The 26,290-nt window shown below is 39.3% G+C and overlaps 4 protein-coding genes, 1 long non-coding RNA gene and 1 pseudogene across 6 annotated transcripts; 2 read left to right on the top strand and 4 right to left on the bottom strand.

The window, feature by feature from the left end:
* Positions 1–501: 501 nt before the first annotated feature.
* Positions 502–1,484, top strand: LOC136236299 (uncharacterized). The gene is made up of 2 exons (XR_010692068.1): positions 502–708; positions 1,028–1,484. It is a non-coding gene; the product is annotated as an uncharacterized lncRNA (long non-coding RNA).
* Positions 1,485–4,344: 2,860 nt separating this feature from the next.
* On the bottom strand, positions 4,345–6,161 carry LOC136268283 (uncharacterized). The gene has a single exon (XM_066063571.1). It carries the CDS (start codon positions 6,061–6,063, stop codon positions 4,423–4,425), a length of 1,641 nt encoding a protein of 546 aa, XP_065919643.1. The 5' UTR covers positions 6,064–6,161; the 3' UTR covers positions 4,345–4,422.
* Positions 6,162–6,482: 321 nt separating this feature from the next.
* On the bottom strand, positions 6,483–7,832 carry LOC136268285 (ADP-ribosylhydrolase ARH1-like). Its single transcript, XM_066063572.1, has one exon. It carries the CDS (start codon positions 7,755–7,757, stop codon positions 6,672–6,674), a length of 1,086 nt encoding a protein of 361 aa, XP_065919644.1. The 5' UTR covers positions 7,758–7,832; the 3' UTR covers positions 6,483–6,671.
* Positions 7,833–7,861: 29 nt separating this feature from the next.
* On the top strand, positions 7,862–9,247 carry LOC136268284 (ADP-ribosylhydrolase ARH1 pseudogene; annotated as a pseudogene).
* A 2,467-nt stretch (positions 9,248–11,714) lies between these two features.
* LOC136268308 (ADP-ribosylhydrolase ARH1-like) lies at positions 11,715–12,915 on the bottom strand. Its single transcript, XM_066063610.1, has one exon. It carries the CDS (start codon positions 12,911–12,913, stop codon positions 11,828–11,830), a length of 1,086 nt encoding a protein of 361 aa, XP_065919682.1. The 5' UTR covers positions 12,914–12,915; the 3' UTR covers positions 11,715–11,827.
* A 97-nt stretch (positions 12,916–13,012) lies between these two features.
* Positions 13,013–25,386, bottom strand: LOC136268307 (TBC1 domain family member 5-like). 2 transcript variants are annotated; one of them, XM_066063608.1, is made up of 20 exons: positions 25,286–25,386; positions 23,490–23,535; positions 23,318–23,380; positions 23,172–23,261; positions 22,952–23,026; positions 21,993–22,060; positions 20,417–20,455; positions 20,291–20,354; positions 19,942–20,024; positions 19,836–19,886; positions 19,390–19,492; positions 19,275–19,328; positions 18,991–19,106; positions 18,673–18,815; positions 18,210–18,337; positions 17,961–18,119; positions 15,810–16,142; positions 15,553–15,652; positions 14,596–14,681; positions 13,013–13,609 (listed from the first exon to the last, which is right to left on the bottom strand). In XM_066063608.1, the coding sequence occupies exons 1-20, from the start codon at positions 25,348–25,350 to the stop codon at positions 13,169–13,171; spliced, it is 2,307 nt and encodes a 768-aa protein (XP_065919680.1). In that variant the 5' UTR covers positions 25,351–25,386; the 3' UTR covers positions 13,013–13,168. The 2 variants fall into 2 exon arrangements, with proteins under 2 accessions (XP_065919680.1, XP_065919681.1); XM_066063609.1 differs by having other exon boundaries at positions 19,396–19,492.
* Positions 25,387–26,290: the final 904 nt, after the last annotated feature.

The following is a 26,290-nucleotide window of genomic DNA, read 5'->3' as shown; positions in this document are numbered from 1 at the left end:
TAGTCAGGGATAGACTTTACCATACTTTGATAATAGTTGACCTAAATGTTATTGGGGCATGATTTTGAGTTTGCTGAAGAAAGCCTTTAATATTGTTAGCCTTTGTTGTGATCATTCATTCCATGTCAAGTGTTGGTCTATGGTAGGCCATAAGTATTTAATATGAGTTGCTTCCGGCTTTAATCATTTTGTATGTAGTAAGACATGAGGATGGGGTTTGTATTATTAGTGACTTTCTGATGTTTCTGTCAACTTCAAATGCTGAGCTAAAACTATATAGCTAGCTAGCTATTATAGATGTCAGCATGACCACTGAACCATTATGAAATGAGACTGAGTAGGGAATTAGCCGGAGTGCCATTGTGGTTAGCTAGTCTAATGCTTGTGGTGACAAAATGTATTCATTGCTCAGAAAATTATATTGTGCTCACCACATAGCCAACTACATACATTTAAAGCATGCACTGAATGCTTCATCAGCGATTTTCGCTGAAACACATGTTACAGTAGCGCGAAAAAGGCGCGTAAAATGGATGTGGGTGTCTGTAGCCATTTAAGGCAAAAATGTCTTATCAGCGCTTCAATGTAATTGGTTAAAGTTGACGCGAATGGTAGCTCACGCGAGAACTCGCGCTAAAAGGCGCCTTAAGTGTGTACAACGTAGTAACATTGAGTGTATAAACAGATTAACTACAGAGAATTTAAAAAGTAAGTTATATATTTATGAGGCGATACTTACAAACGTAGCAACATGCCTTGCATGATCGTGGGGTTTGCATGGTTTCGGCGTATGATGCTGCATTACAAGAACAATCAAAGATTGGAACACCGGCTTGCCAGTCAGTACGAGTCTGTCATAGAATCAGAAAACATAGATACAACTAATTTCTCATTGTCTATCTAATTGTTTGCTGTATATTTTATGTGTGTGTGTGTGTGTGATTTCTTTGGGGGTGTTGATCGCCCCCTGGGCGCAGTAAATAATTAACAACAAATAAATTCAGTACACAACTTATCCTTTTCACAGACCGTCGGGAAGAGCAATATCGCCGAGTATGCAAGAAAGCAGCATTGGACAGAAGCAAGAGTTAGTGGTACCAACTGATTATAACCGATGCAAGAATTCACCGATTCTAATCTCCTATGATAGCGACGCTGAACGATGTGACTTGACAATTACTGTATCATTTCCTGAGATCAGCCACCCCCCAGAATATGTCATAAGATACGATCAGCTTATGAAGAGTTTGACAATTGCAGTGAACCATATACCCTCTCGTCCTCCGTCACGTGAGCATAATATCAACCCTACTGAGACTCCCAGGACTGGATTTCCTCAGCAAGAAACAGCATATGGGACTAGCCAGCCTAGTGAACTTGTGCATGGGAAGTGTAGCTATAGCTACAAACCAACCATTTAATTGTGCCGAATTTTACAATATATTCTAGAAATCAGCTAGCAGTGACTGGCTATATTAATTTTACTTTCAGTGTATAATATGCAGATAGCTATGACTAGCTATGTATTTGATAAGAAAAAGTAGCTATGTGTGCGAAATTCATCCTATATACACTTCAAAGCTCTTGTGATATATATGTACAATCATATCTCATGTACTATAAGGAGATTTAGTCATTCAGCTTACTATATATAGGTTTATTAATTTATTTATTATTACTGAGCAGGCAGCACTCAGTGCTGATTAGCTCAGGAAAAATTTAGCAATTACAAATATAGTTACAATGATTACATGCGTACAGAAGTTAGGACTTATAAATTTGCTGGATTTCATTAGTAAATTGGTCAATGTTATCATGATCAATTAATCTGGGTGGTAAAGCGTTCCAATCACGAATTGATCTGAAATAAAAACTATGCTGGAATATGTTGGTGGATGAAGTAGGAAGAATGTAACGTCTAAGATGATATCGTCTAGGATGATATTGTCTAGTGGCTCTTTCCATTTCTAAATAGTAGGATGGGATAGATAAAGGGTACTCATTGTGGATGATTTTAAATAGTGTTTGTAACCTACATATCTTACGACGTTGCTATACTGATAGTGCATGGTTAAATAATAAGTGGCCTTCATCACGGCATGATGTGCAAGAAGCCTTGCTGCTTTAAACAGAGGTTAAATGCAGGGCAGGTTCCAAGTCAAGTATAGCAGTAGTCCTTGTCTAGACTGTAGGGGATCCAGTCACCACCTGGACTGCATGGGATTTCTGCATTGATCATTTCTACTGTATATAGAGATTTTCATTGTAAAGTTTGTGATTCCCTGATGAAGCTACACAATTATAACTGTTAGACTTTCTGTTACGGTCCACTCATGCGCAGCCAAGAAATAGCTATGACTCATGTCATTCATGTATATGACCTGTTGTACATACGCAGCTAGATGGTTATAGTCCACTAGAAGCCAAACATGGAGTACCATGCAGCTGGGTTTCAATTTATAGACTATCATCATTTGATTACGTATAGGTCTATACTTTGTTATAATATATACGCAGGGTGCATGTCTGAAATAAGTATTGTTATACATATATATGTATATATTCTTTAGGTAATTGGTTAACAGTTGTGCTGCATGGTAATATAGCAAGCACACACAATATCTCATCAGTACGGTGATATAGGAGGAGCCATAGTAAGCTTTGTGGTGCTTGGCACATGACAGAACATGTTAACCATGCAGTCTCCCTGACTCTCAGTGTATATACAATATCATAGCACACATTAGACATCATTTTCATGAATGATTGAAATGACACCTGGAACATCATATTGTGGCAGTGCATGTTGGCAGAAACCCCAGCTTTCAAATTGGTAACTTGTTCCATCACAGGACTGTTAATAAGTTTTTATATAGTCACAACCATATACTATTTTTCTACAGCATACATATTATATAATAGTATTTTCTAAGATCGAGATACTCTAATAGAGCAGTCAAATACCCTATAATTACTGTTAATTGAGTGTAAAAGTATATCATGCATAGAGCTCATGATCACCATGTGTCTAAAGCCTGTAATCAGAAAAGTTATAGTATTGGTCCCTTGTATTATAATTTTTTAATATAAAACTAATTTGCAAATAAAATTGTACACTGAAATAGTCTCTCGTATCTTCTAAACTGAATCTCTTTAGGAAGTATACTTCCATGCATGCAGCAGACGACCTTGCCTTAAATCTAGTGAACAGCTGTGATGTTAGGATAGAAATATGGTCAGAGACACAACTGAAGAAGGAATGCTAACAGAACAATATAGTGGGCCAGCAGTAAAAAACAGTATGACTGGGGCACAACTAGTAGCTTATGTGGAGCATCCTCTGTCTGGAGATATATGCCCTGAAGTTGATTTGGTAACTGGATTGCATTGTCGTGCATAGTGAAAGTCCATAGCAATATAGTAATACCAAGAGTTCAAAATAGAGAGGACTCTTATAGCACACCATATGGTTTACTTTTAAAGTCCGAGGTGCCTGAGGTTGCAACCCCCAGCATGCAGAGTTTACAAATGCAACTGCACTGCCAGAAAATATCAAAACTATGTCGCTATTGCTCTCAATTGTCTTCATCAAGATAGGGCAATGCTCCTTTTGTATGGGCGATCTTTAATTAGTTGTGATTATTCTAGTTGAGCATCACGTGCACTTTTGCAATTTAAAGAGATAGTGTACTTTATCATCAATTATTGTTATACCTACATGTATCATATATTATATTCCTAAAATACAATAAAATTATACAAATAGAAGGAACATTATTATAGTGGTCCTGATTTGTTTACACTTACATGAGGGAATTTAAATGTGTGGACCAGCTTGGAGCTTGATAAAGTATATATAGTGGGTACAGCTCCCTGACACTATAGTTGTTTAATACCCTGTTAACAAATTAACTAGCATTGGCTAAAGCTTTAGTTGCAAAAAGAAGCATTTGAACCAAAATCAGCAGGTAAGCAAAAATATCCACAGTCAAATAGGAATTACAGAATAATTACGAAAAACTAGGTTCATTGTATGTATACGGTGTATTTAAATATTAGTCAAGTTATATTGCATAGGAACCCTTTAACTGTTATCTTGCCAGTTTAGATGCTTGTCATTATGCAGTGATATTTATCATTCTTTTTAAACTGGTTGTTATATTAGAGTATTTTATTTGCTATCTGACCGTGATCAATTATTGCATGAGAATTTCTGATTGCTCTATTAGAGTGTCTCAATTTTTGTCACCAATTAAGTTCTCATGCTTCAAAATTTCTGCAGGAAAGTTTCATGTTCCCCATGTGAGACTATATCCATGTGGGATGGAATGTATTGCACAACCATACACAATAATCAATACATTTCTTTAAAAATAACAATTAAATACATGCCTATGAGTTTTGATAAACATGGTATAAAACTTAATGACAACATATCTTTGTAGCACAGAGACAAGATGCTTGAACATCTACATCAGTGCGCACACTTGCTTTCTGGAATAAATCTTGAGCAACTTTAGCTTCTTCAGCTTTGTTTTGTTGCTTCAGTGCTTGACAAAGACCCAACAGTGACCACATGTTGTTTTTGTACTGCTTCAGATCTTCTTGATATACAATTTCTGCTTCCGCAGCTCTGTCTTGTTCAAGAAGCAGAGCACCAAAAACATGTCGTGAAGGCATCATCCATCCCCATGGCTCATCATACATCAAGTTGGTGTCACGTTCTATAGCTAGACGAAGATGTTTGAAACCTTCTTCAATATTTCCCTTTTGGTACTCCACTTCTCCATTCATCACAGCCTCTGCTACATCAAGAACACCACAGTGACGCTCAGGATCATGCATAATGTTATTGTGCATATGGCGTATTTTGTATGTCTCATTCTTTAAGGAAGCATAAAATTTGCTCCGTTCTGCTTCTGCTTCCTTCAGTCGACCAGTAACAGCATAAGCAACTGTACGAGCATAGTGTGCCGTGGAAATGGTAGCAACATACACATCTTTTTCCTCTTTCAGTGGATACTTAAGGATCTCCTCCCATTTTCCAAAACGGACCAAGACATGCCAGGGAACACATGCATACGACTCAAGGAACATTACACCAAATGGAATAGGGCCAATCATTACAGTAGCAGCTTCTACGCTAATCTGCTTCTCAAGTGCTTTCGCATATTTCATAGCTGTGGAATACTGTCCATCAAACATTGCTGCCCATACCGCAAACTGTAAATTGTGTACTCGGTATAATTTGTAAAACTCATTATCCTGTCCAGTTTTTTCTGTGTATATCTCATCTGCATTGATTGCACTTTTATTCACTTCAAGAGCTTCCTTGTAATGCCCCACCCATATGTCGATATGGCTTGGCATATGGAGAAGGTGACCTTGCTCATATCCACCATTACGTAGAGCATCAGCAGCAGGCAGTGCCTTTTCTGGTGTGGATGACAACTCCATCGTATGGATGCAAAGGTGACACAGTCCTGGGTGATTAGGATAAGTACTCAGGGATGTTTCTAACACTTCTATCAACTCTTCTGTTTCAGGGATTGCTGGCTTATAATCTGGTGGTGGAGTCCATAACTTCCATGGTCCCAGCCCCATCAGTGCCTCTGCAAAGAATGAGGCAATATCAGCATCTTCTTTACCATATTTTAGATACACAGGTCTCATTTTATTGACATAATTTCTGCTCAATTCTGCTGATGATTGTGAGTCAGGAGGTGAGCAAAACCGATGTAGCTGAGCTTTAATGAGATCCATTTCCCATTCAGATACATTGCCGTTCTTAGCCTCTTCCATTGCTTTTTGAGATTCTTCAAAAGCAGCAGTAAGGTCCAAACCATTGGGATTGTTGTAGTTGGGTGCATTTCCGTACGCGATGAAGTAGTGGGCCATTGCGCAGCTCTTGTCAAAGTCGAGAGCTTTTTTAAAGCAACGAATGGCTTCCTCGTGGTTAAACCCAAACAGTTGCAATAAGCCATGGTTGATCAGCGTCTGGCATTCAACCGAAGTGGTGGTCACTTTCTTTCCAAAGTTCCGCAAGTTCATGTAAGTAGACATTTCTGCTCCAGTGCTCTTTATACAAAACCGAGTACAAAACCCACAATGGGGGCCTGGCAATGGTCTGCACTTTGTACCCTACCTCACCGCAGCTGCTACATGCAGGATGTACCGCGAAATAATTTCCTTGCCAATGCTCAACTCGCGAATATTTTTCTTTTCCAATCTGTTATCAGGCCACTTGAAAATGAGGACGCTTCATGTATGCTGACCTGGAAAATCAGCTTAATAGCTAATCACCAAGACACTTTCCAAGGGAGTATACACGTCAAGCAAGTAGCCATACTCATTCATTGCCATTGCATGGCCCAGTTTCCTCTTATCAAAGGACAGGGAAAAGACATATACGTAACAACTTTCCTGGCATGTGCTGTGCGGTCAACAGTCACCAATAAAGCTCTAATAACAATAACAATGGCTGTAGTAATCAGTTGTGACAACAAATTGTTGCCACTTTTTTATATCAGAATATAACAAAAGATTATATCACCTTTACATGAGATACTACACACTGAAACTAACAACACATAGTTTGTGTATAGATGTTGGCATTATTTTATTGCACAGAACTTAGCTAGACCAATGCCAAATATGCACACAAAGAGTTGTTATTTAGTGTAAATTTTCTTAGCTAGTTTTTCCATCCTGTCACGATACTCCAGTGACTTGTAGTTTCCCTCAGGTACACCCTTGAAGCCATGCATGGCACCATACAGAGCTCCAGCAATAATACCAGTACTGTCACTGTCTCCACCATGAAACATTGAACGACTACACAGTTCTACCCATGAGTCTGCCCCAGGTGCTCCTAGGATAGCATCATAAGCAATTATTGGAGCATCATGTCCACTGGCACCACCAGTACCAGAAAAACTGATTTCACGATAGAATTTATCCCTCTCTTCTATACCATACTTATCTGGGAACTTCACTTCACAACTATCAAGATCAAAGATGCCACGACTGGTCAAGTAGTTCTTCCATTGATCCTCAAAATATGACCAAGCCTCCATATTTTCCTTCACATTACGCCCTTCATTTTTAACATACTCTTTTGCTTTCGGCAGAGTGTCATAGAGTAATCGTCCCCATTGTTTGATGGGTTGACCTTGTAGAGCATAAGACACTAACAACGCGGTAGCAAGAGACCCAAGATAACCAGTTGGGTGATTATGAGTCATTCTTCCACTCTCAATAGATACAGCTATCAAGTCATCCAGTTGATCAGGTTTCCAGAAGTGCAGTCCAATGGGAACTGAACGCATAGCAGCACCACACCCACCTCCACGTGGATTGAATGGCACGCAATACCCATTTGGCACAGCAGGTTTTAGTTTGTGAACAACATCTTGACAAGTCAACCCTGGAGCTCGGCCAGCCATGTCGCGCATGCATTCCTTATACTTGGCAGCTACATTGGAGTACAGTTCCTTCAAGTTTGTCCACTTGCAATCAACTAGTGCTTCAGCGGTTGCTATCTGCATTACCGTGTCGTCACTGACTGGCCATTTCTTCGTGTTTACTACAATTTTCTCAACTCCACCGAGCTGTTCGAGTGCTTCGTGAATACGTCTTCCTGATCTACAGAATTCCCACTCTCCTCCCTTATAACCGAGAGCGTCTCCTGCTCCTCCGAGTATTAATGATGCTATGAAACGTTCCTTTTCAGGTATCGATGAAGTGGATGCAGCCATTCCAGGTGTGAAGTTCAAACTACACAACAATGAAAGTGCAAAATTAATCCTTTAGGCGCTATACTCTTAAAATCAGCTGACGTAATTGCAGTATTTTAGTCGATGACGTAATACAGAGGTGACTGCGCATTATCGATTGACAAATATATAGCGAAGGCTGGCAATAGAAATCAAAATGGCTGTATCTGTGCCCGTAGAGGAACGTTTCATAGCATCATTAATACTCGGAGGAGCTGGAGATGCTCTTGGCTACAAGGGAGGTGACTGGGAATTTTGTAGATCGGGAAAACGTATTCACGAAGGCCTCGCCAAGCTCGGTGGGGTCAAGAAGATCGTGGTGGACGCAAAGTGGTGGCCAGTTAGTGACGACACAGTAATGCAGATTGCAACTGCTGAAGCACTAGTCGATTGCAAGTGGACAACCTTGAAGGAGCTGTACTCCAAGATGGCTGGCAAGTACATTGAGTGCATGTACGATATGACTGGGCGAGCTCCTGGATTGACTTGTCAGTCTTCAGTCAGTATATTGAGACCTGCTGCTCCTGATGGCTACTTGATCCCGTTTAACCCACGTGGAGGCGGATGTGGTGCTGCCATGCGTTCAGTTCCCATTGGACTGTACTACTGGAAACCTGATCAACTGGATGACTTGATAGCTGTATCTATTGAGAGTGGAAGAATGACTCATAATCACCCAACTGGTTATCTTGGGTCTTTTGCTACCGCGTTGTTAGTGTCTTATGCTCTACAAGGTCAACCAATCAAACAATGGGGACGATTACTCTATGACACTCTGCCAAAAGCAAAGGAGTATATTAAGAATGAAGGACGGCATGTTAAAGAAAACATAGAAGCTTGGTCATATTTTGAGGATCATTGGAAGAATTATTTAACCAGTCGTGGCATCTTTGATCTTGATAGTTGTGAAGTGAAGTTCCCAGATAAGTATGATATAGAAGAGAGGGATAAATTCTACCATGATATTAGCTATGCTGGTACCGGTGGTGCAAGTGGTCATGATGCCCCAATAATTGCTTATGATGCTATCTTAGGAGCACCTGGGGCAGACTCATGGGTAGAACTGTGTAGTCGTTCAATGTTTCATGGTGGAGACAGTGACAGTACTGGTATTATTGCTGGAGCTCTGTATGGTGCCATGCATGGCTTCAAAGGTGTACCTGAGGGAAACTACAAGTCACTGGAGTATCGTGACAGGATGGAAAAACTAGCTAAGAAACTTCGCAAAGGGGATCGTGTAAACAGCTGATACAACCCGATGTGTGAAATTTTATTAGTTTTTGTACACTAGTACAACATATACACGTGCGCATTTTGTATAGAATTTGATGTGAATACTTTATTGTACGTTATATTACTATAGAACACCTGATTATACTGTATACAAACACATTTAATTTATTTGCACAACTATAGCTATACTGCTAGTCTCTAAATGGTTTGAATTACTTGGGCAGTCATATATCATTTGGGACCACATGATGTAATGGCACAGTCGCTCAGTATGTATACACATGTGTTTTTGCTTGTTGGTTGTCAGTTGCACTGTAAATTCCAACCAATGACAGGTGAGCAGACCTTTTCAGAATCTTATGAAGTATTTGATTGGCCTAGTGAAAGAAATTGTAACTGACAACTGTCTTGGAATCTATTGCACTAGTTAATAGTTGGTAACAATGACAACCAAGGTATAACAGAGCGTATGTATAGCTATCAGTATTGCATTGTTACACCTAGATGTACAGTCAAGGATTTGGTGTTGGAATGTGGTGACAAACATGATGTATGCAAACCTGTAAACATCACCTATTAACACTTAATGTGCATGATCCCTCAAGTCACTCTCAGATGACACATCAGAATAAACTGTATTGGTAAATTGACGACAATTGTACAAGGCAGTTACACCAAGTGTTTTAGCTATAGCTTTTGTTGAAGTGGTGCAGTCAGCCAGGTTTAGTTTAGTATAGAAAATGTCTACACTACTACCAGTGTACATTACAAGGAAGATAATTCACAGTTGGATAGATATTGATCATATGTCAACTGAGAAGACAGGAAAAATCTTGTGGAAAAGGTTTGCATATGTTTTAGAACTCATGCATCATCAATTATTTTCAAGAGCACGGACGAAAGCATGCTGGGAAACATGGACAAGAGTCTTCAAGAACACTCTATATAATTATAGCTATACTTAAGTATTGAATGAGTAGATTTTAAGATTACTGCATTGTGTTCTTTTATGGCTGTTTGCATACATGTGGCCAGGGCCGCCCACGGGGGGGGGGGGGGGGGGGGGGGGCAACTGGGGAATTTTGCCCCGGGTCCCAGCCTGAAAGGGGCCCCAGGAGGCCCCATGAAGGGCACCCTGAATACCTGTTTAAAAGATCGATATACTCTAATAGAGCAGTCAGATCTAAATATTCTAATAGAGCAGTCACAGTATTCTTCAGAGAAGCAGTGTAGCAAGCTTATAGATAAGGAGATGTGGTTGGTGATGGGTAGTTATTGTCATTGTCAGCAGGTTGTGACCTTTTTTTTTTTTGGTCTTCAACTTACAACTTGGGTGAAGGGCCCCACTTTAACTCTTTGCCCTGGGCCCCTTAATTTCTCTGGGCGGCCCTGCATGTGGCATATGCATGCATCATGATAACAAAATAATGCTATTTCAAGACATACTTTTGTACCTTTTATAGGATAAATAAAGTGGCACCACAGATAAGAAGTCTGGGACCATATCAGTCACCAAACATAAGCCTACAAGAAGGCTGTTGTAGCATCATAACCACACTTAGTAAAATAGTGGACATAATACGCTGTGACAGCTGCTTAAGATGTAAATTAAAAGAATTATCAGAAGTTTGGAAGGTGAACAGTTTCACCCACGATGAGTATGAAGTGAGTGTGCTCTATTATATGATCAATGTAAAGCATTAGTTTTACATGCAGGTTGTGGAGGATGCCATTATATGGACATTCAGAAGGGTTCTTAGGGAAAAATTTACTGCAGAATACAGGAGTGCATGGGAAGTGCTGTTTGATCATTTGGAAGTAATGATAGACCAGCTGCTCAATGAAGAATGAACCAAATACATGCCCAGATGTACTTTTTGCTTTTATCACTACATGCTCATGCAGTCAGTTTTAAGTTGAATATTCATGCTTTAAAGATGTCTAAAACACTGGAAACAATAGCATCTTTGAAGTACAACTAAAGGTGTTAGAATGATGCAATAGAAAATGAGGAGCCGATGCATCATTATAGCTAAAGCATACACTGTATATATGTGTGAGAAGGACATTCACCAGCATGCGAAGCCTGTCACTTTAGATGTTTTAAAGTTTTGAATATTAGAGTTGAGATTGAGAGCAAATTCATCAAATAAATGATTGACTGTTGTATTAGGGTGTTTTTGAAGTGACTGCTTTATTAGGATATCTCAATACAATTTTACTTATCCAGTTTCCGGAAACCTCAGAAACCCCCTGGATCTTGAAGTGGTTTAAATGCTACTTGAGTTGCCAGTGCCTTAAAGAATGGTGCATGGGTGTGATTTGTTGATTGGTGACTAGCTACAAGTCTCTTCCAAGTTTCTTTGCCTATATATAAAAGAGCGGACTCCAAACATCAAAGTGAACCCTGTGCCATTTTCTATGTTTATTCAGTAGTGTGTCACTGCAAAATTAATGTAGGCTCAACAGCTTCTTTAAACAAACATGCTACATAAGACTGCATTCTGCATGTGGAGTATTAGAATATTGCAGTGCACAAGTTTTGCATGTAAATGATGATACTAGCCGAGATAGGTAGGCCAAAAAAATTTGATGTAAAATACTGGAGATGGCAACACATGCATGTAATTAAGTATAGATTTATAACAAGTTAATCACCTAGGTGGAACACCTATAGCTTGCCAATGTTGAATAACACAGCCACTATAGTGTATGAAGTTAGCCATACACATGTGGTGTAACCATGCAATAACCAATAAATGTATAGCTATATGCATGCAAGTGTATAAGTGAAATTTTCATTGCAATTGCAGAGAATTTTATATTTTCTTATAAAGTTTCTTAGCTAGTTTTTCCATCCTGTCACGATACTCCAGTGACTTGTAGTTTCCCTCAGGTACACCCTTGAAGCCATGCATGGCACCATACAGAGCTCCAGCAATAATACCAGTACTGTCACTGTCTCCACCATGAAACATTGAACGACTACACAGTTCTACCCATGAGTCTGCCCCAGGTGCTCCTAGGATAGCATCATAAGCAATTATTGGGGCATCATGTCCACTGGCACCACCGGTACCAGAAAAACTGATTTCACGATAGAATTTATCCCTCTCTTCTATACCATACTTATCTGGGAACTTCACTTCACAACTATCAAGATCAAAGATGCCACGACTGGTCAAGTAGTTCTTCCATTGATCCTCAAAATATGACCAAGCCTCCATATTTTCTTTCACGTCACGTCCTTCATTTTTAACATACTCTTTTGCTTTCGGCAGAGTGTCATAGAGTAATCGTCCCCATTGTTTGATGGGTTGACCTTGTAGAGCATAAGATACTAACAACGCGGTAGCAAAAGACCCAAGATAACCAGTTGGGTGATTATGAGTCATTCTTCCACTCTCAATAGATACAGCTATCAAGTCATCCAGTTGATCAGGTTTCCAGTAGTACAGTCCAATGGGAACTGAACGCATGGCAGCACCACACCCACCTCCAATTGGGTTAAATGGAACGAAGTAGCCATCAGGAGCAGCAGGCTTCAACGAGCGGGCGAACGCCTGGCATGTCAACCCCGGAGCTCGCCCAGACATATCCTTCATGCAATCTTTGTACTTGCCAGCTATCTTGGAATACAACTCCTTCAAGGTTGTCCATTTGCTGTCAGCTAGTGCTTCAGCGGTTGCTATCTGCATTACCGTGTCGTCACTGACTGGCCATTTCTTCTTGTTTACTACAATCTTCTCAACTCCACCGAGTTGCGCCAGTGCTTCATGAATACGTGTCCCCGATGGACAGAATTCCCAATCTCCTTTCTTGTACCCCAGGGCATCGCCAACACCCCCAAGCACTAATGACGCAACAAAACGCTCCACATTTATTAAAACAGAAGCAACAGCCATTTCAAAATGCGCCCATGACACAGAAAATTCGCCTCGTCAGTTTACTAGGCAGCCACGAAACTAAAATACGGAAATGTAACGGAATAGTATCCTGAAAAATTCTCCATAGCAGCCGAAATAAATTCAAAAATGACAAAATTTTATTGTACAGGTGTATACTAGTATACACAATAATTTTCTACCAATGGCAGAAGTGCTGTGTTAATTAAATTAACCTTCTGTCTTCAGTAACAGTAATCTGATTGGAAAAAAAAGTCAAATCAATTCGTCATTGGGTACATTGACCCAGTCGTCCGGATCGTAGTGACTGTTTGTAACTGTGTCCCCTTGTCTAGTGTCCTGTACCTGACTACCAGTGGTGATGTTGTTATCTTCAAATACTGCTTTCAGCAGTTCTTCCCGTTTCGTGCTACTCGGCTGATCTGCACCAAATATTGCTGTATCTTCATCACTTATAGCCGAGTTTTCAACACTTTCTTCGGTGTTCGCTGCAACGGATTTATCATTGGTTGTGTCAGTAGTGTCAGTGTCTTCCCTGGTCGAGACTTCGTCTTGTGTTAAAGTGCCAGAGCTAGTTTGCTGTTGTTGCTCTTGTGATGTGTCAGTTTCTTTTCCTTCATCAGTTGTATCAACTGGCTGGGTTGGTGCCCAGTCTGAGCCAGCAAATGGTAGTTTTCCTTGCAGCAAATCTCTGATCTACATAAGTACAGGGGGTATACAAGTATAGTAGTAAACACATTGACACCGATACTTATTGGTGTATGTATTGTTTATTCACTGTGGAGAGGTTTTCAGAAGAATCCGAAAACACTTATATTAAGGGATGCTATTACATTTGACCTTACATTGTTAGAACTTGATAGCCATGATGTTTTACGGAACCTAGGTCACTATGGATGTATAAAACATGGGATGTTCTATTAGCATCCCAAAAACCACTAGTGCAAGTTGGCTACAACGTATAGCCATATTGTCTGTGGAGTATTGTGGCTAAAGCTGCTTAACTGTGGCTGGTGGGGCATTTGGCCAAAAACTTCTGGGAAACTATAGCATACTTAATCACTGACTTCTTCAAAATATGGTGCTGGATAATCTTTGTTTACCATACTGACAAATATCCACTCTTCACGGTTTCTTTAAAAACCCATTGCTGAAGTCAAGGTACAAAAATTTATATGTCCGGAAGTCTGAAATGCATCTATTATTTTCACATACTTTCTGATATTTCTAGCAGCTTTTACATGACGTAATTTCTTTCTGTAAATATATGTGTTTTCGGATTCTTCTGAAAACCTCTATAGAAAATTAGGAGGGATAAAAGTACTGTATGTTTGTTTTCCAAGACTTTTAAGAAACTAAATCCACAAAAATATCTACCCACAACAACAACAACAGGTAAATTTCATGTGCCTGATGCTTAAAACTTTCTACAACATTGGTCCCACACTCTATTGATCCCACACTATCTACTGTAGGACAGTAATCCCAAGCCAACGGTACATTTTTGATCCCCTAAACCAAGGACATTTCTTTGTTAAGGAGTTACTAACTTCCTGGAATGGTACTTGCATGAGAAGTGACACACTGGATACAGTTAGGTCAACACCAAGTGTCAATAAAGAATCATGCACCAGTAGTCATTACTTGATAGCTAATTAATACAACAAAACCCAGTCCCTTACTTGCTTTAACTCTGCTAGTTTTACGAAGATCTTCTCCATTGGATCTACTGGTAATTCCAACTCTGTCAACTCTTCCTGTAATACATCTACAAGACAAGGATCTATGTCAAAACTGTGAACACTTAAAGTGACACACAAACCAACATGCCTCACTTTATAAACACATAATTACACATGCACACACAAACGCAAAGCTTGTATGCGTGTACGTATGCACATGTTACAGACACACACATTAAGCATTCCACAAACACACACTGATATGTGTATGAATGCAGCCAGTTTATTCATTTATTAAGGCTTTACAGCACAAGTGCTGAAGGTCTGTAGGACACCTAGTCTCCTACAGCCTGTTGTTTATCAAACAGTGAAAAAATCAAGCCTGTAGCCTTGGTCATTATTGAGTTATGTTTGTCTGAAGGTATCAGTCAATCGGGCAGAAATTCCACTAAATAATAAAATTAAAAAAAAATTCGTAGCAACCTATTGGAAGTGTTTCGGGTCGTACTGAAAGCACTCTTGGGCTTGGTTATACCTAATCAATACTGCCAGCACGTGCCTTGGTTTGCCTTGGTTTGTCCAGCATGTGCCTTTCTTTGTGCTGGGGGTGGTAGGCAAGGGCAGTCCATCAAGCCCGGGTTAAAAAAAAAATCATTCAATACTGCCATGGCACCATGAAGGTATTGTGAGACTGGTTTCTGGTTAATTTTTTTGTAAGGTGCAAACCTCCATGATTCTTAATACAGTACTACCATACTGTATGATAACTATGCACTAATTTTCTCATTACTGGTAATGGAAATGGCTTCACTATCAATGATAACAAATTGTATTACTCAGAAGCCCAATGATAATTATTACAGTACATAATGTGTTACTTTAGTAACGCATTGTTCCCAACACTGACAACAGAGTGAGCACAATACATACTATGCCACATGCTACAACACTACTCACTCAAATAAGACTCCATCTTATCCCCACAATACTTGCACATAGTCTCTAACATCTCCACCCTCTCCTTGAGCACAGTGTTGCTGCTACCACCGACACTAGGCTTTAACAGAACAATACATGTTTGTATGTGTATGAAGAGCAGAATTGTCATCGCTAAAACATATACACCCAACACACTCTTATAAATGATACATACCTCATGTAAGAATACAACACACAGGTACACAAGCACAAAACAAAATGGGGAAGTTACTCACTTGTGGAGGGTTTACAGCTAGTTCTTGAGTTGTTGGCCGAGACTGGTATACTGGCTCAGCTCTACCCGGTACTCGGGAGAAATTTCCTTTCTTCTGAGTTCTTGAAGGTGAACCAGGTGGGACATTATGTCGCTGGTATCTTTGTGCAGGATGCTGCTGATGCTGTGACTGGTGCACAACAGTTTGTGAGTGGGGCTGAGATGTGCTGCTCATTGGGGGTACGCCTGGAGGACGCTGGTGCATGTGAGGTGGTGGATGTGGCTGCCTGGTTGCACCACCAGGTCTGTTTAGGATGTTACCAATCTTGGGTGCTTTGATACGAAATCTTGAGTTCTGTAACAGAAATAGGTATATGTGTTGTCATGTTGCCTATTGAAGTGTACTGCAGTAAGGTGAAGCACTTTTAATAATATCTTTAGGCATCCAACTTGAAACGTGTGTGTGTGTGTGTGTGTGTGTGTGTGTGTGTGTGTGTGTGTGTGTGTGTGTGTGTGTGTGTGTGTGTGTGTGTGTGTGTGTGTGTGTGTGTGTGTGCATTGCACGAGATGCTAGGACAGGTTGGAAAGCAGATATGTGCATATGTACATGCAGTGGAACATTCGTTTGCATTCGACATTTATAACCTTAGAATTGTTGTTTGCTTTTTCAAAGGTACGTAAAATGTACAGTACTGAGGGAGTTGTGAACATTACATCTCTGTAAACTAATGGCTTTTGTATATAATACATACAGTGGAACCAGTTAATGCAGACTAAACACAAGGGTATCTGGGTGATCAGTTAAGGTCCCAAAGAGTCCTCTAGTACATTAACTGACTAGGATAATCAGGTCTCTTGTGGGTGCCCATGTACCCATAGCACACATTACACAGGTGTTATCTTGTTATGTTAATAAGTACACAAAAAATTGGAATTCTCAACTAGAGCAGGGACCATAGCACATCGACGAAAAGTAGTGAGACTAGCTGGAGTAGTGCACGATATTAAATCATAGTAAAACAATAAGAAGTGTTATATCCCTACTGTGTTCAAGATACCACAACGGAAATGCACAGTAGGGATATATCATTCCTTATTGTTTTACTGTGGGGCTGAATGATATCTTCAAAAACAAATTGATAATTTTTTGGCACAGTATCTCGATAACTACTAATATTGCAATATGTCTCTTGAATAACTCATATCTAGTCCATATCAACTGACTTGCCTGTCCAATTTGTTTTCAAATTCCAAGAATGTTGATTTATTGCATAGTAGCTGGTTGTCAATACCTAGTATTGTATGATTGAGCTGTACCCACATGTTTCTTTGTACAAGGTGTTGCATCATACTTACCAGCAACTATAACACATTTGTTACAGTGTTCATTTTTGCACATCAATATCAGTAAAATATTGAATTTCTCGATATTATTGAAATATTGCCCACTACTAGATTTAATATGATGCACCACTCCAGCTACATAGTTTCAGTACTTTTATTGGTGTGCTACGGCCCCTACTCCCTACTCTATATAGTTGAAAATTCCAATTTTTTGTGTATTTGTTTGTTAACTTTTTTTGTAAAATAAAATTTATTATGACCAGTGAACCCACGCATACCGCATCATGGCGCCATGCACCCCAGCTATCAATAGTATTATCATCTGAAAAGTGAAGTATCCATTATGCTTCGTTGTCAGCTGTGTGTTACATAGCATGACGAATCAAGAACTGCTCGTAAAGTACCTCTGCATAGCCAAGATGAATGGGACACAAAGGAGGACACTGGTAAGTCCATAAAGAAGGCATTGTACATGCTGCGGCATGCCAAAAGGCACATGTCCGGCCGAAGCGATGTTAAACAGTGAAAAAAATCCAAGTGCATAGCCTTAGTTGTTATCAAGTTACGCTTGTCTGAAGGTATCAGTTACTCAGTCAGTCAGAAAAAAATTCCATTTAATTAAAAAAATTCCATAGCAACTTGTTGAAAGCGTTTCAGGTCGATCTGAAGACTTGTTTGGGGTTAGTTTTACCTAACCAATACTGCCTCATCATCATCAGGGAATAGTGAGGCTGGATATTGGGCGATGTTTTATCATGTGCCACGCCCAAACCTTTGTGATCCCTACTATGTACTGTATAAAAATATCATTTACAGGCTGAATGCTTACCTTAGCCATGGCTGGTGAACCATGTGGTTGTTGATGTACTGCGGCGCGTGGAGTACCATAAGACGAATGATGAGATGGCATACTGGTTGCCATTAATGGATCATGATATACATCACTGAACAGGAACAATTGCCTTGCACGATTAGGTAGATCTGTCACCTAGAAAGGTAATACACATATTTACAGTACATACAAAGCGTTGTATTGTGTACACATGATATCACCCATTAGCAAGACTTCTAGACTAACCTCAGGTTTTCTATAGTGAACTGCTAGCTGTACTAGATCATTGATGTCCCATGTGGAGGCATATCCACCACTAATCCATGGGTACTGCATTAGTAGCTGCATGGCTGAAGCATTGTCACACAACATCACTGCAATGGAGGAAAGAAAAATAAGATGCAGTCATCAATCCGTGCACACTATACAACTATAACACTCGGTATACTAGTACACACACATATGCATGCAAAAAGCAATTGTTTATAAGATTGTGTCAACCCAAACACCTACGTACGTACTAAACAGGTACTATCGGAGGACTGTACAGTGTGTCCAATGTCTCATGGCTGACAGTAATACAGTTTGAAAACACCAGATCTCACAGATGGGAATATTGCAGCAATGTAATTAAAGTAGGGAATATACATACGTATTGTAATAACAAAAAGGACATAATCACAACACAACAGTATTAATGTCCACTAACATTGCTTCCTGATCAGAACTAACATGGAAACACACAGGTACTCGACTAATGACATTGAAGAGCTGTCTGCAAATATAGCATCCCATAGTTCCAGTACTGATGGCAAGGGGAATTCCCGACCAAACAGCAACCGGATCCACCGACTAAAACACAAATATCACACATACAGATAAAAAGGTGTACAAAAATTTCCACTAAAATTTTAAAGCAAACAAAAAGCACATAAAGCATAATGATAGCTACAGTAGCAAATACTCTTGACAGAATAAAGTACAGTGGTAGGATTAACATTAACAGGAGCTAGGATAAGTAGCTTACATGCCATAGACTTGTGGTAGAATGTCTAGTTGATTGAGTCTCTCAAATAACTCACTGTCTGCCTTCTTCAACAAGACAAACTGAATCTTCTCTACCTTCTTGCTCAGAGCAGATGACTAGACGAAAAACATTCTATTACACAAACCACATGTGCATGTGTGTGTATGTGTGTGTGTGTGTGTGTGTGTGTGTGTGTGCGTGTGTGTGCGTGTGTGCGCGTATGTGTGTGTAGTGTTCGTAGTGTATATATACATGCTCATCACACTGAACACTCAGCCACTCACAAACATGTTTTCTCGCTGGAAAGGTGTAGCACTCCTCGGATCTGACCACTTATTCTACACAAACACACACAAATAGTCACAGCTACACAAGACACATCATTAGTGTGACACGCACTCTTACAGCAGCAGCCATTTTGGCAGCATTGTGGAATGCTTGCTGAGACTCCTCGTTCACATACCACGGACTGACATGCTCCATGATCTCACTAAATATGGTGCTACAGTGGGTTGAAAAAGTGAAAGTATTAAATACACTGCAGAAAGAGAGCTTTACACGTGTGCATTTAATGGATAACAAAAATTCTCAATTTTCGAAACTTGATCCATGCTCACTTTGACTTTACCACCAGTGACAAATATGGTGTAGCTTCTAAGGGAGAACCTCTATGGTGGATATTACTTCATCTGTAAATAATTTTCTTGTTCTGTTATTGTACGACATTGTATTGTATACTGTATCATATGACAGTTTCTCTGTGCATGCTCCCCCCTTCGCCTATCTTCTCCCCTTTCCAGAGGATATTTCATATCACACATAACCTAGAGTATACTGATACTTACAATGAATCATGCTCAGTATACTTTGGATCCATCACCACTTTAAGCTCTGGCCTACACAAATCAAACATGTCAATGGGAATACATACAACACATTGGTGCTGCTCACGATAAAGTTGGGTCAGACTCGATGTCTTCTCTTTGTTCAGTGGCCATCACAAATAGCACTGGAGCCAAGAGTTCGTGCATCCCCTGTGTAGTATTATAGTACACAAAGTTACACATGGACACCTCTATAGTAAAGATACTTGTTTGTATCAATAGAAATAAAGACAAAAGGATCAACTATACAATCCAAATGTTTCTGGAATATACAGAGGTTTTACTCTATATTTTAACAGCAGATTTGTTCATGATAGTTAAATCTAAAGGCTCAAATAACACTAAACCTCAAAGCGTTTGTTCCCTATGATATGAACAATTATATTTGGATCTTACAGACACAACATACTCAGTACCTGTCTGTAGTTGATGTCAGGGTGTTCCTTGGCATGACAGAACAGTATGGAGATCATCATTTCTCTATAGCAACCGCGTTCCACCATATAACATGTAACTGCTAATAAAATTACTCCTATGCTTACCTCACATCACTGTCCTTGAAAAATTCAACTTCTGGAAACCTACACATGTAAAAAAGCATGACCAAATATGGTGATTTAGAGTTGATATACCATTTCTCTACAACGGTAGCAGTAAAGTTGAAACAAAAAAAGGAAGGACTGTATTCCATCAAGTACGTATGACCTACTTTGTTGCAAAATATGTAACTAGTGAACAAATGTGACTAGATTATACAAAACCGATCTGAATCGCACATTAGGTAAAATCAAACTAACACCACCAGTGGACAGCTACACTACCATACTATTATTAGCTGGGTGGTGAGGCAAGCTTGAATGGTAGTTCGTGGCCTTGTGAAGGACCTGGCTTGACAAAGAATCAGTGGATGGCCTGATATAAACGTTTTCTGTGTTGACTTTGCTGCATGTCAGCCACTAAGAAGCTAGCACAGCCTCTGTCTGGATTTTAATCGTTGTCTGATTCCATTTTTAAGTCTATTTCTTGTCCACACCACTACCCTCCACCCCTTTGTGAGCACTTGTGATACTAGTTTGTTTGTCCAACTGCTAAGATTTTCTATCTTATTTGGCGGGACAGCTACAAGCTTTGAAAGGTAATACAGATGCATCTCTTGTGTAAACTTCGCACGTATCAAAGCATGTACTTTATGGTAATCTTATTTGAAAGACATGCTGAGTGAAGCCAGTGGTACATAACTTTAAATGCACTGATAGTTATGGAACCATTCATATACCTGTATTATGTGTGCATGTAGTTAACGTGGAGTCTACATTGAACCACACACAGACACACACATACTACATTGAACTATACGCACGCATGCACAGAGGCACTTGGTTGAATAGGGAAGGCATAGATAATAGACACCCCATACTGGATTGGAATCTTCTAAGCGCCACCTAATCTATCCACGCTTCGCGCCCCTTATACTGTACACAGTACCGGGAGTATATTTTATAAGAACATGTTTTGCTTACTGGTGAGTAGTAAACCTACCGCTATGGAATATAAGGTTTGGCCTATTCATAATGGGTGTACTGATGTGTATTAGCTAGAAGTTTGACAAGCGCGAAAGGTTGATACTTGACTAAACTGGAGCGGATATACCATGAAACACATACCAGTACACGTGGCATTAGTTAGTAATAAGTATCAGCCTTAAACTAAACTTGTTCACCCCACCATTTTCACAAAAATGTTCAAATACTTTTTATACGGAAAGCGCCTATACCAGTAGTAGGCCAATCGCCACCCAAGAAACAATCTACTAAACTTACTAGTTAAAGCAACCGAGCTGTATCCAGACAGTAAAACAGAATCTTCGAATGAAAAAGAGTGTTTGAAAACTTCAGGCGCGAAATGCGGATAGAACCGTAGTTTTGTATGGGCACTATACGTGTGCTTCCAATCCAGGTAGGGGTGTCTATTATCTATGGTAAAGATATTTATAATCACACTATTAAAGGAAGAACAAGTGATAGCAACAATGAACAATATAATGTAAAAGCTGCCCACCCTAAATTTTCTTCTATAGTACAATACATACAAAGAGAATTTCTATAGATAAAGACTTACGTCCTCACTACATCTTGATTGATGAGTTTCTTCAATTCATTGTCCTTAAAATATTTATTCCAAGGACTCTAGGGATATCACAATACAAGAGATAAATGGTAGTGTGACAATTGAGTTGCTGGTCCCAGTGAACAATAAACCAGTTTAGCCACCAAAATTCACATGAGCCCAGCTTTAACCCTTTAACCTGCATAGGCCAGAAAACTGGCCCAAATACGCATGACATGCACAAAGCACTGAAACTTTCGAAGCATCCATCCTATGGCTACGCAATTATGTCGTTCTATTTGTAATGTAACAAGGATTTAAATGATTCCACGGGTTTCCCCCCTAACGCTAAACAGTGAGGCCAAAACTAGTCATGTAAATAACTTTTCGGCAAGGAAACATGCAAACCCTTATAATTACAGTCCTTTATGAAATGATCCATAACTTAATGGTGGTTACTCCTATCACTTGTAACAGGTTCCATTCGATATTCGTTTCACCATAAATTTTTCTATTAGACCATAAATGACTCACATGAGTAAACCCACAACTGAAATTAAAGACGTGGCAAGAATCTCGAAACATGGAGATGCAACTTGTTGTTCATCACTTCATAACAAGTAAGCCACTGTAGTTAGTGTTCATTTAACCAGCCCAGTGAACAGACTGTTGAACAATGGGTTGTTTTAGGCTATAAGAATTAATTTACTCTACCTAACGTTGCCATGCGTGCCCATATTGTGCAAACACACATTCCGCAAAAGCTATTTGAGGATTTAAGGGCTAATATAGATAAATACGGTACCAGTTAAAAGCATAGTTATGTCTGTAAATAATTGGAAGGTGGTTGTCATGATGGGAGTCAGAATTAACTGGTATACAAACACACTTTATGGCCCTCGACCATGTGATTACAGTGCATGCGTACATGTGGAGAATGTTTATTTGTTGATGCAACTAGTACAACTCACATCTTCCTCCTGTGATAAAGGATTATTGAGTGCCACATCCATGGTCTGCTCATCGTTGTGTGGATCTGTAATGTGCTGTACAGTGACACAAGACAGTGAGTAACTCAATATACACTTACATACAAATATACTGTACATAACATTTAGACAATACACGATGAACACAAAGTCAGTAAATATCATGCACAACAAATTAAAGGTAGTATGAGATCATCATCACCTTTTTCTTCAGGTCAGCATAAACATCTCTAGACTTCTCTGACTCAGCAACCCACACACTCTTGTCCTCAGACAAAATAGATAAGAATAACTACATGTGTAAGAGAGGAAATTCTAACCATAGCTAAAACAGTATGAAGGATGTACCTTCCAACAGACACTACGGAGGTTTGAGCGGTTGAGTTCTCCTTGCAATGCCATGTCCTTCAACTACGTACAAGTAAGTGGATTGATATAATATTATGCATAGACCACACATGTTAGTGTACACATATCCAACTCACATGCAGCATGCACACACACATGGGCGCAACCTTACCACTCTTAGGTAGCCATGTTGGTTCAACATCTTCACAGAATCACTCCTACAGTTATAGACATACATAACACATCTTTTAGAAACACACAAAACAGTCCTAGTTATGATATGACTACCTACTACATAACAGAGGGGAGAAACGTCTTTACATTTTAACTTAACTACCCACACCAGCGCACAATGAGCTCCTGTAAACTTTGAGCAACAAACCATAATACCAGCACACTACAGTGAGCTTACTGTGGTAACACATGATTTTACAAACACACTTTGTTGGCATCACAATTTATCATCACAAGAAGTGCATGTGAGTGCTAAAAAGGAAAACAACATTCCTAGAAACTTTTTGGTTGAGACATTGTCCAAGATCAAGTAGTGTATGTACTACATCCTTCATCATGTCAATACCGTGACTGTGCCATGCTAGTGTTGTTCTAATTTAAATAGTTATCAAAGCAACAGGAATAAAATGAAGTATCTCTGTGTGCATAAGTTATTACAGAGCTGTTCTAAACAAGTGTCCGAATCTGCTGGCAATCATACAACCAATTGTGGATTTCCAAGCTTAGAAATCTAGCTGAGATAAAATTCCATGACACTATAATAAAGAAGTCAGTAAGGCCGTGCAAAGTTAATTATATGTTTCCTACCATTCCCCAAAATTGACCAGGTGACCAGGCTTTTTTTTCTTCAACTTTTTGATGTGGTACACTACATTTGAAATATATAGCAGTATGTGCAAGTTAGTGCATCTTTATAAGAAAAGAGTGTTGACAAGACACGAAATATTTTCCACAGATATAAAATATTATTATTGTACGACAATTGCGCAAGCAAAAAAAATGACCAGGAAGGGAACCAGAAACATATAACCAATTTTTTTGTGGCCTAACCCTTTTTACTGTAACAATCTAGCTTCAGGAAGAAATGTTGCACACTTCCTGTGTCATTGATATATAACAACACAATAGGATACTATAACTACACAATACCACGTATACAAAGCCACCCTCAATTTAGCCACAGCACTATGATACACAACCACGGTCAAAGCATAAGGTCAACAAACAAGGTTGATTTTATAAAATGAACAACAATGAAGCTGTTATCCCAGCAAGCATTGCAAGGGGGTGACACACAGGCACTCACTGTAGGTAGATCTGCAACCACGGTCAAAGTCTAAGCCAAAACCACCGAATTTGTGCCAAGTCAATGGTCAAGGGTAGAAGTTTCCAACCCACAATTGAAAAGAACTGAAATATCGTCGCTAGGTCACCGGTCAAAGATGGAAAAAGGCTCTTAGTCACAAGTCAAAGCAAAATTTCAGCCGGTCAAGACTTTGACCGCAGTTGCAGATCTCCCTACAGTGTGTACCTACGTGACACCCCCTTGCATTATATGAAAATATGGCAAACAGCCAATGGAAGTTGGTCAAAAATCTGTCTTGGCATGCCTACTGGAGTGACAGCCAGTTGTTTAAAAACACAAATGTCAGTGTTTTAGCTGGATCTCTTTGGGAGATTCTTCCAGAAACATAATACCAAAAGCTTTACACAATGTCAAAGAAAATAGAAATAGTCCCACAAAGCCTGTAAGGCAACTAAAGAAACAAGAGTATTGGACCCGTGTGACTTTGTCACGCTGTAAATACTTAAAATTCGGAATGAAGACGCAAAAGAGTATCGAAGGCGCCATTGAGAGCCTTTTAATAAGAAAAATTAAAACAATACAGTGCACTTGTGTGCTACGAAATAAACAACAGTACTTTCACAAAGCTAACACACAACACAACACACCAGCCGGTCGTCCTCACGACTTCTTGCATTAGCGTCTCCTCGTAACCTTCCGCTTCAAACTCCATGACTAGAGAGTGTATTCTAATAATTTAATACAAATTGTAGTCATGTGTCACTAGCACGTGACGTTCCCTAATAAATGACTAGCCGGTATCAGCGGTATGTACAAGTTTGAGCTGAGTTCTGAGAAAACAGCTATAAAGTGGATTTGTTGTCAAGAGAAATAGCATTTTCAGTCAATATTATATTGCCAGTTGACAACACCAATATTTTTCTGATTTTCTGATGCTAATCATATATTAATAGATGGCTGACAACTTTTGATGCTATTTGACAGTAGCAGTCTTTTCACTGCTGCACCATGTTGCCTTAAATTTGCATTCCCATATGTTTGCAATACATTATTTTTCCTTTTTTAATCATAACCTTAGTTATGTCCATCCAAACTTGTTAATGTAGTTCTGGCCATCAGAATGATCAGAGCTAGCTATAATGTGTAATTCTCTACCATCAGAGCTATAAAGGAAATTGACATGTAAATGATGAATGTTTATTATCCAATCAGTAACCGATTCCCTATGTTATTGTTTGGGTTCTGTAAAATTTTTTTTGTAAACTACCCGTAGGTTTATTTGTAGCTACTTCCAACAAGGAAGAAAGGCCCTGCCAATTGTTGAGAAGTTAAAATAATAAAATCAATTAGAATGTCATAAGACATGTCCATTACAAATTCAGGGAAAAGCTGTAACGTGTACTTTATGGCTTCTGCATAGGAAGTGTATATAACAAAAACTTTTTATTGTTATTATAGCTTTACAGTGACCAGCACTGAAGGTCTACAGCAACTTGTGCTGCAGCCTTTAAATTACTTAACCTAATAAACAGACTTTAAGACAACTTTACACCAGCTAATAAGGCGAAACAGAAAATGGGCCAAAGAAAGGAAAAAAAATCCCTCCCGGAACCCCAGAATTCAAACTGCAGGCCACCCAATTTCTTATCGAG

The sequence above is a fragment of the Dysidea avara genome, chromosome 10, assembly GCF_963678975.1.
Source record: "Dysidea avara chromosome 10, odDysAvar1.4, whole genome shotgun sequence".
In the NCBI taxonomy this organism is placed as follows: Eukaryota; Metazoa; Porifera; class Demospongiae; order Dictyoceratida; family Dysideidae; genus Dysidea; species Dysidea avara.
Note: the sequence above shows the minus strand (reverse complement) of the source record. Positions and strands in the feature narration are given on the sequence as shown.